General features: G+C 52.3%; 1 protein-coding gene across 3 annotated transcripts; it reads right to left on the reverse strand.

Moving 5' to 3' along the window:
- Positions 1 to 99: 99 nt before the first annotated feature.
- Positions 100 to 9,181, reverse strand: IST1 (IST1 factor associated with ESCRT-III). 3 transcript variants are annotated; one of them, XM_062007617.1, is made up of 10 exons: positions 9,097 to 9,181; positions 7,059 to 7,158; positions 6,267 to 6,447; positions 5,932 to 6,019; positions 5,532 to 5,615; positions 5,022 to 5,132; positions 4,403 to 4,609; positions 3,240 to 3,332; positions 2,760 to 2,805; positions 100 to 801 (listed from the first exon to the last, which is right to left on the reverse strand). In XM_062007617.1, exons 2-10 carry the CDS (start codon positions 7,144 to 7,146, stop codon positions 602 to 604), a joined length of 1,098 nt encoding a protein of 365 aa, XP_061863601.1. In that variant the 5' UTR covers positions 7,147 to 7,158; positions 9,097 to 9,181; the 3' UTR covers positions 100 to 601. The 3 variants fall into 3 exon arrangements, with proteins under 3 accessions (XP_061863601.1, XP_061863600.1, XP_061863602.1); XM_062007616.1 differs by lacking the exon at positions 9,097 to 9,181 and adding an exon at positions 8,779 to 9,087; XM_062007618.1 differs by lacking the exons at positions 3,240 to 3,332; positions 9,097 to 9,181 and adding an exon at positions 8,779 to 9,089.
- Between the last annotated feature and the right edge of the window lie 95 nt (positions 9,182 to 9,276).

Below are 9,276 nucleotides of genomic sequence, written 5' to 3' on the forward strand. Positions count from 1 at the left end.
CCCGGGGACTGCGGGCAAACACACCCCTGAACCGGCACGTACACAGAGGCGCGATCCTGGGCCCAGAAGATGCGCCAGGAAAAAGAACAGGAGGCAAACTTCAAACAGTGATAGCTGGAACCAGGGATAGGCAGAATGCCAGGGCCGGCACAGGTCCCAGAGCAAGGCCCCTTGAGAACTCTGAACAAAGGGACTCCATCACTGTCACCATACCAGGCGCCAGAGCCGAGGGTGCTGCTGCTGGGAGGAGGAGAAAGCGCCATCCAGCTCTCACCTCCCTCCCCTGCAGGAGTGGGCACAGAGGCATGGTAGAGGCAGTCAGGAATGGCACCTGCAACACCCGGCACAATTTCCCCCACCAGCTGCCTTTACAGGGGTTGACCCCTGCTCCGGCCTCACAGGAGTCCCCAAAGTTCCCTTCCCGGAGCAACAAAGGTCAGGAAAGCAGCAGCACTTGGTTTAAGTGCAGTAGGAAGAGAGTGCAAAAAAGAGTGTGTTCATCGGAGGTTAACAGAGAAAAACAGCTTCAAGGGGAGCGTTTCAGAGGGATGAAGCTGTCACAGCTCCTGCCCCTCACACCAGGGCCACAGCCCACTCAGTTTTATGTCTTCTTCTTTAGCTCCTCAAATCTCCGAGAAAGATCATCAAAGTCGATGTCTTCAGAGGCAGAAGAGTTGGCGCCAGCAGATGCTGTTGGCAGCGTATCTGGCACAGATGGTAATTCAGGCAGCACAAAGTTATCAAAGGTATGAGGAACCTCAGCTTTTGGTTTAGGAGAAGCTTCTGGATTAGGCCCAGGCCCTGTTTAGAAGAAGAGAAATATGATTTCACCTCACCATCATCTCACCCACACCAGGTCAAACAAACCACACAAAGGCCATTCTAACAAAAAGCAGTACCAAGTACCCTGGGGGCTCAAAGTCAGAGTTTTCTCCAGTCCAACACCTCCTAAAGACACATGCAGGGTATCACTGCTGTCACATAGCCGTCACACTGAGGCACGCAGCCACGTGCAGTGCACCCACAGGCCTATCTTCAGCGTGCACCACCAGCGCTGCCAGAGCACTCCAGCAGGACATCAGAAATCCTCGCTGGGGCTGGCCAAGGGCTACAGAGCAGAATCATTTTGTACAAGGCAGAACTTTGTTATAATCCAATTTTGACACATGAAGCACCTCGTAAGCCCTTAGGCAGATGCATCAAGGGGTAACAGCTATCCCTGCCAGTCCTGTGCAGCTGTACGTAGCCCCAACACCGACATTAACACAACCCATCTACCCTCTTAGTGGTTACTTCTTTCATTCTGTTGCTGCAGAACAATATTATTTACACCACAGGAGAATACATTGTCACTTGGAGCCATTGATTCCTCATTTGCAAGAGGATGGGGTGATGCTTTTTGCCTGTAATGTCCCATAATAGGACAAGAGGTAAACACACAAAAGCTGGAACATAGAGAGTTCCACTTAAACTTAAGGAAAAACTTCTTTCCTGGTGAGGTGAGGGAGCCCTGGCCCAGGCTGCCCAGGGAGGTTGGGGAAGCTCCTGCTCTGGAGGCTTCCAAACCCACCTGGACACATTCCTGAGTGACCTGATCTAGGTGGACATGCTAGAGCGGGGGTGTTGGACTAGATGATCTCTAAAGGTCCCTTCCAACCACTACCATTCTGTGATTCTGTGATTTCACCCTGCAACATACTGGAGAGACAGCTTAAGCTGGAGACCCAGTACTGACTCCAAAGTCAGACTCCATTTCTTCCCAAGGGGAATCATAGAATGGCAGGGTTAGAAGGGACCTTTAGAGCTCATCTAGTCAAACCCCCCTGCTGCAGAAGCAGGTTCACCTAGATCAGGTTGCATAGGAACATGTCCAGTCAGGTCTTGAAGACCTCCAAGGAAGGAGCCTCCACAACCCCTCTGGGCAGCCTGTGCCACTGCTGTCACCCTGACAGTGAAATAGTTTTGTCTTATATTTAAGTGGAACTTTTTGTGTTCCAGCTTCATCCCATCATCCCTTGTCCTGCTACTATCTAATATAGAAAAGAGGGATGTCCCAACCTCCTGACACCCACCCTTTAGATATTTATAAATGTTAATAAGATCTCCCCTCAGTCTCCTCTTCTCCAGACTAAACAGTCCCAGTTCCCGCAGCCTTTCCTCGTATGAAAGATGTTCCAGTCCCCTGATCATCTTGGTGGCCCTGCGCTGGACTCTCTCCAGAAGTTCCCTGTCCCTCTTGAACTGAGGAGCCCAGAACTGGACACAGGACTCCAGATGAGGCCTCACCAGGGCAGAGTAGAGGGGGAGCAGAACCTCCCTTGACCTGCTGGCCACACTCTTCTTGATTCATCCCAGGATGCCATTGGCCTTCCTGGCCACGAGGGAACATTGCTGGCTCATGGTCAGTTTATTATCAATCAGGACTCCCAGGTCTCTCTCTGCAGAGCTGCTCTTCAGCAGTTCGACCCCCAGCCTGTGCTGGTGCAGGGGGTTGTTCCTTCCCAGCTGCAGGACTCTGCACTTGTCCTTGTTGAACCTCATGAGGTTCCTCTTTGTCCAACTCTGGATCTTCTCTGTTTTGAGAGGATACTCTTCATTTTTGCCAGAGTCCTCCCCAGTCTCCAGTCCTGCTCTCGGAATGTGTTGAGTTCTACCTATTGCTCCCTATACAGAAAGCTTCCTCCCAGGGCCACCAGGAATCCAGACTGACCACAGGCCTGAACCACCCCAGGTTCCCCAATACCTCCCAACATACTCACCAACCACTGGGGCAGAAGCATCCTTGTCAGGATTAGGCTCATCAATCTGAAAGAGATTTGGTTACTAAAGCCTTCTCTCCTATCAGGCACAGACTCCCGGAGACGGCCCACAGCAGCCAGAGCCCCCACCTGTGCAGAACAACACACATCCCACGCACCCCAGGAGGGCAGAAAACCCTGGCTTTCAGCACTCAGAAAAATATGACTTTCTAACACCATTCTAACAATGTAGTAAAAGAAAACTTGGCTTTCCTTTGCAGCCAAAACACACAGCTGAATGAGGAACTTCTCACAAGTCATTCTGGCGTCACTTGCACTCAGTGATTCATCACACCCAAAAGCGATGCCAAGCACCACCCCAAAAGCTCCAAAGGTTGACAGCAAAGCAATTTCATCAGCATTTGCCTTTTCTGTGGCTACCACTGCACTCTTTGAGGTTGACTTGGCTGCCTGCAATCATGATTCAGCTCAGGCACTTACAGACTCATATGTTGGAGGGGCTGCTGGAATTGGTGGTGGATGGATGTTGGTGAAAGGCTGATAGGTCCCCACTGGTACACCACTGAAGTTCTCCTACACAGAGAGGTCAAGTCAAGCACCAGGCTACTGACCTGGGAGAGCAACCACGGCACCTACAGCTACTATGGGAGTCAGAGAAAGCAGTATCCCAAGGTAAATTCGGGCAATTACCCAACCTGATATGGTTTAATACCTGAGAATCTTTTCCTAGCAAGTCAGGTGGAGTCTACCTGACCCAGCTAACAGGACTGTGGGCTATTCTAAAGAACCAGCATGACTAAACATTTAATCTTTCAAGGCATTAGAAACACCAGGACTAAAAAGCTAATCCTCTGCATTAAGCACACTTGAGCCATTTCTCCCGAGAACAGTATCATAAACAACGAAGGAGGTCTCAGGCTCACTTGAGGCTTTGTATTACCCTTACTTGTACCACAATGGTGCCTCAAAGACAGACTTGGCACAAGCCTATAGTGTATTATGCCTAGGCCTTCAGACAGCTGACAATACTTGGCCCAGACTTTACACAAAAAACACTGCAGCATTACTGAGACCATACTAACAACTCCAAGTGTGTCTGTTCTGACAGTCTGCAGTCTACAGACAACCTGCAATAACTGAATTCAGAGAATGTTCTTCTCAGCTCCGCCCTCCACTCTCACAACAAATCACCTCCAAGAGCCACTGGCCCACGCCTCCTCCCTTACAGGCCTGAAGGCAGGGTGCTTCCTTGTTTTTCTGTGCTGTTCCCACCCCACACAACTCACCCGATTTTCTTGTCTGCATCTTGGCACACTACCAGCCTACCAACTCAAAAGTGCAGCTCCAATGCCTGGCCAAAAGCCTGGCAGTCAGAAGACTGCCTCAGGAGTTAAATCTGGACTCCTCTGTTCCCTGAAGGCAGACAGGGCTGGCTGGAGAACAGGGGTAGGAACCTCCAGTCAGGAAGCAACATGAAGCTTCAGCCCTACTGCCAACAATTTCCATCCCATGCAGTCTCACACCAAGATGATGGCCTTCTGACACATCAAGCTATCAGGTACAGATGCTTCCCAGTCAGTGCACAGGGCTAAGCACCACAGTCTTCCACACATAAAGGGAACACTTAAAGCAGAGGCACTTACTGGTCCCTTTGGAGGCGGATAGGAGAAGGGTGGGTTTGGTGCTGGCATGGGCATGGGCATCATCACTGGCATGGGCACTATTCCATCATGACCAAGCAGCGGGGCTGTAAATCCTCCACCTCCTCCCCCTCCAGGGCCACCCTTCTTCACATCATCCGTGAATCCCACATCAATCAGGTCTGCCTCACCGCCTGCAGGAGCTTCAGCCTGGAGAAGGTGGAAGAATTCTGCACACCAACACATCTCTATTCTGATCATAGCCCTCTGAACAGCATTACATGCAGCATTTGTCACTGGGCAAGACTGGACAATGCAACAGGGGTAGAACAGAGAGCAGCTACAACGTGATACGAAAGGTGATCAGAAAGGGAACCAGATTATACCATGACTAACTATGGCCACAAGTTGTGGGGCTGTGGGAAGCAGGGATCATGCTCTGCTGGGCTGTCTAGAAAACACCAAAGTGTAACTACCACCGAGTTTGCTGCAATGTCACAGCCCTGTGCTCCCAATGCCCACGTGGCACCCCCAGGGCCCCCAATGCCCACCCCGCCCCAGCAGGGTGTTTCAGGCACGGAAACACAGAGGGGAGCTCCAGACCTGCACATGCCTCACTCACCATCACCACCGAGTCAGGCTCATAGGGCACGTTGTAGTTCTTGGCAATCTCGATGAGGTACCTCTCCACCAGGATCTTGGGTGGTGCCTCCACACTCAGCTTGTGCATCAGCTGGAACAGAAGGTGCAGAGAGCTCAGTGAGAACATGGCAGAGCAGCACAGCAGACCTCAACCCCAGCCAGGGCCCCTCTGCTGCATGAGCAGAGTGCAGCCTCAGGGAAGCCTTTCCTCCCAGCACAGCACTGCTGCAGAGGAGGCTGCTGGCAGGCCTATGCCCACGGGCTCTACTCCTCTCCGTCCATGGCCAGCACAGCAGAGCCCCGAGGACCTGAGTGCTGTGCTCCCATGTCCCAGTGCAGGAAGGCCCCCAGTAGCACTGCTGGCCTACCCTATGCTGCAGTAGGCCACAAGCATCAGCCACTGACCACAGGAAAAAGGGGCACAGAGCCACAGCAGGCACATCTGCTCTGCCAGCTCCAGCAGGCTGCAGCCATTCCACCAGTTCATTACCCTGTCATTGACTGTCCCAATCTGGTTTGTCCGGCACAGCTTCCCATACTCCTTGCTGTATTTGGCACACAGCTGGTCAGCAACCTGCAGCAGGACAAAAACTCTGGTAACACGCACATTCTTGCTCTCCCCACCACATACTGCAGATCTGCTGTAGCCCTTACAGCCCCCTGCCCCCAACTCCCCAAACTGCCCTCATTTCTGCCACTGCGAGTCCCAGCTGAGCAGCCTTAGCCATCCTTGATGCTCCAGGGACACCTACACTGGGGTGTCCATCTGCAGAGCTCACAAGAACATGACCTCTGCCTATTAACAGAGTCCCAGACAAAGGCTTCCATCAGCTTCTGTCAGTGTCACCCCTGCCCTGTCCACACAGCATCCCTCAAACAATCCTACTCACAATCTTCAGCTCAGCCACTTCTGACTGGAGTCGTGGTGCAGCCCAAATTAGTGTAGATACCGCTTCTCCCAGGCCAGAGTCCAGCTCCCTAGGGACAACAGAAGGCAATCCTAGCTCCACACCAAGCACCTAATCTTTGCTGCCCTCAATCTGCTTTTCTTGAAAGTCCCTATTCTCCATGCTGGGCTCCAGTCTTCTTTCCCTGCCTGGGGAAGAAAAGGTCTCTGGAGGTCTTAGGACACCGAAATAAATACAAGTGGCGATCTGTACCTCAGGCCTGCCCCAGCAGTACCCCTCCCTGAGCTCACAGCATAACCCCCAAGGTCACAGCTTACTTCATGGACTGAATCAAGCCAAAGCGGGCTAGCAGCAGGTCGCAGTACAGCTCCAGGATCTCCATGGCCTCCACAAGGTAATCTTCACGGATGATGTGCTCCACACGAATCCTGGCACGCTCATCTTTTCCAGCTGCCAGATAATCTGCAATCTCCTTCCTTGCCTTCTGGGCCAACTCAGCTGCAGCATATACCCCCAAAACCAGTCACTGAGCTGGCAGGGGCTGCTGCCTCCATAACCCACCCAGTACCCACCACACACAAAACGACCATGAGCTTCTCTCTCCTTCATTGAGCCTCTGCAGCACAAGACACCCAGCCATGGCTGAGTGGTTCTAGCACATTAGCTCACAGGAAAAAGAAGAGTGGAGTTTTAGCTACTAGAAACACTCCTACACTTTAAATTGTCCTGCAGAGTCAGTAAGAACCACAGATCTTATCCATGTCTGGGCAGGGCAGGACAGCACACGTCAGAAGAGCTTCCTACAGCATCCAGGAAGTTCCCCACTATGCTGTGAGCGCAAAAGGGCCAGGAAAGCCCTCCCTGGGGAAAACTGGCATGTCCCCCTATGCACAGCTCACAGCTACCACCCCATAAATTGCACACTGACACTCATCAGGAAGGCAGACAGAGGCCACGCTGTGCACACCAAAGCCTGGGTCCAGCAAGGAAGAGCAAAAGGCTGTTCCATACTCAGCCCATGAAAATACCCTGACTCCAGAGCAATCTTCTCTCGAGTGTCCCGAGTCCCAAAAGCACCCTGGGTCACACTTGCCCCCTCAAATACTCACTTTTCTTTTTCTCCAGCAGTTTGAGGCGATTGATGACAAGGCGTAGGTTGACCCTCAGGCGCTCAGCCTTGAACCCTGAGCCCAACATGATCAACACTTTCTGCGGAAGAAGAGGGGAAGGTCATTGGAACTAAGAGCTGTTGGTCAGAAGGAAACCAGTCACTGTTTCACTCAGGGTAAAAAACCAACAGCCAGTTCTCCAAACAGGCACAGGCCTGCTATTACTGGACATGGTTATGTACAGAGAACTGGACCTACAGCACTCATCATTCCTCCGCCCACTTTACAACCCTGCACCTACCCAAGGCAAACAGCAAGTACGAACTTCCTGGACATTCCTATTCTGAGACAATCTGGACCCCAGAAACAGAGCTAAGATGATAAAAAACTGGGACTGCTCCACAGATAGGAACACTGTTAGAAAACATATCCTAAAACAAGGAGTTAAATGCCAGGGTCTATTTAATCTAGATAAGAGAAGGCAACCACTGACGTGAATACCAGAGGAAAGTTTTAAGAATGTTAGAGCAGCACCTACTAGCAGTGGTCCAGGAGAATGTGACTGTGTTTCAGTTCAGTGAGCTCAGATTACCGGTGTTTTGAGATTCTATTCAGACCTAGATTTCTAAGAATCCCAAGTGGGAAAAAGCCCCTCAGATATCACAACAAGCAGCACAGCTGCTTGAAGACCTGCTCACTTTCCCTTACCTAGAAAGGTGATGGGAATAAGCTAATGCCTCAAGACGTCATCTGTGACAAGTATCACAGTCAAATCCTCTCTCTCCCTGTCACTTCACTGACACAAACCACGTTTTTAAAGAACCATGAAAGTCAACTGCAAGAATCAAGCCAACCTCTGTCCTGTTAATAGGCGAGTTGTACAACAGCTGTGTAACTAACTCGAGGGCCGTACAAACTACGGGTGCAACAACAGTCCCGGCACCAGAAGAAAAAAGCTGTCATTCCATATTCCCCTCGCACCTCCTGCTCACTGAGCACATGATGCTCTGGCACTTCTCCAGTCTCTCAGGAGCCAGTGAAACTCATCAGTCCTACAGAAAACTAACCCGGAAGACATTTATTACGGCACTTTGTCTCATCATCTGTTCATCAAAAACCATTTCTTTTAATAGGTATCACACAGAAAGAGCATGGCTCGTACCCAAAGGACACACTGGAGCAGGCTTTTGCATTTTGTGACAGCATTTTGTTCACAACAAGAGGTTTACACAGGATTTATTACTACCTAGAGTATATCCCATTTAACTGATCTATTCACATATCAGTGCAGTGGCGTTAACGATGTTCAGAACCAACCAAGCTCAGAAAACACATTGCTACATAAATACATACACATGACACATCTAACACCATAAAAGCTAAGTTTTGACCTTCTGTAACTGGAATATTCTCCTACAACATTAAAGTAACTTGGAAGCGCTGCAAGAAACACTCAGCACCAGTTACAACGTCTCCGTAAAGCATTCATTACCTATTCTGAACAACAACAAGCTGTTTTAACAGACTAATTCCAAACACCGCCATTAGGCAGCAGCCAGCGCATCAGCCACTCTTCCGCAACCATCCTGCTGTGACTTTAAAGTTTTGTTGCCCTCAGTCCCTGGCGTGAAGCTCCCGGCACGGCGCTTCCGAAAGGCTGATCCAACCCTTCCTTCCCTGCCCGCGGACGGGCTGCCACTCTGACCCCATCCGCACTGACCTTTACTCACACAGCCACGAGCCCGTTGCTAGGGCGGCCTCCTGGTGTATGAGCCCGCCGGCGAGTCTCGCCGAGCAGCTGCCCAGAGGCCGGGGCTCGTTCAGACCCGGACCCGCAGCGCACGGGACCCCGCGGCCGCGCCACCGGGGCTGACACACAGCGACCCTTCGCCTTCCTTTCTCCCTCCCCGGCTGCCGGTCGCGGCGAGGCGGCTCGGGGACCGTCCCGCAGCGCGGGCCCGGACTGGCCCTCCGCCCCGCCCGCCGGCACTTGGGGCACGGTGTCCCCCTCTGGCAGCACCCGCACGGCCGCACTCACCGCCCGCCCGCACAGGCTCCAGCCGCACAAGATGGCGCGAGCCACTCGCGCCGCCTCACCGCGTGCGGAGGGATCCACGGCGGCGGGACTCACCGCGCCTCACCGCCCACCAACAAACCGGGGCGGCAGCTGCGGCAGCGAGGCCGCCCGCGGGGCCCGCCGCGCCGGCACGGGAGCGGG

Source organism: Colius striatus, chromosome 14, assembly GCF_028858725.1.
Source record: "Colius striatus isolate bColStr4 chromosome 14, bColStr4.1.hap1, whole genome shotgun sequence".
In the NCBI taxonomy this organism is placed as follows: Eukaryota; Metazoa; Chordata; class Aves; order Coliiformes; family Coliidae; genus Colius; species Colius striatus.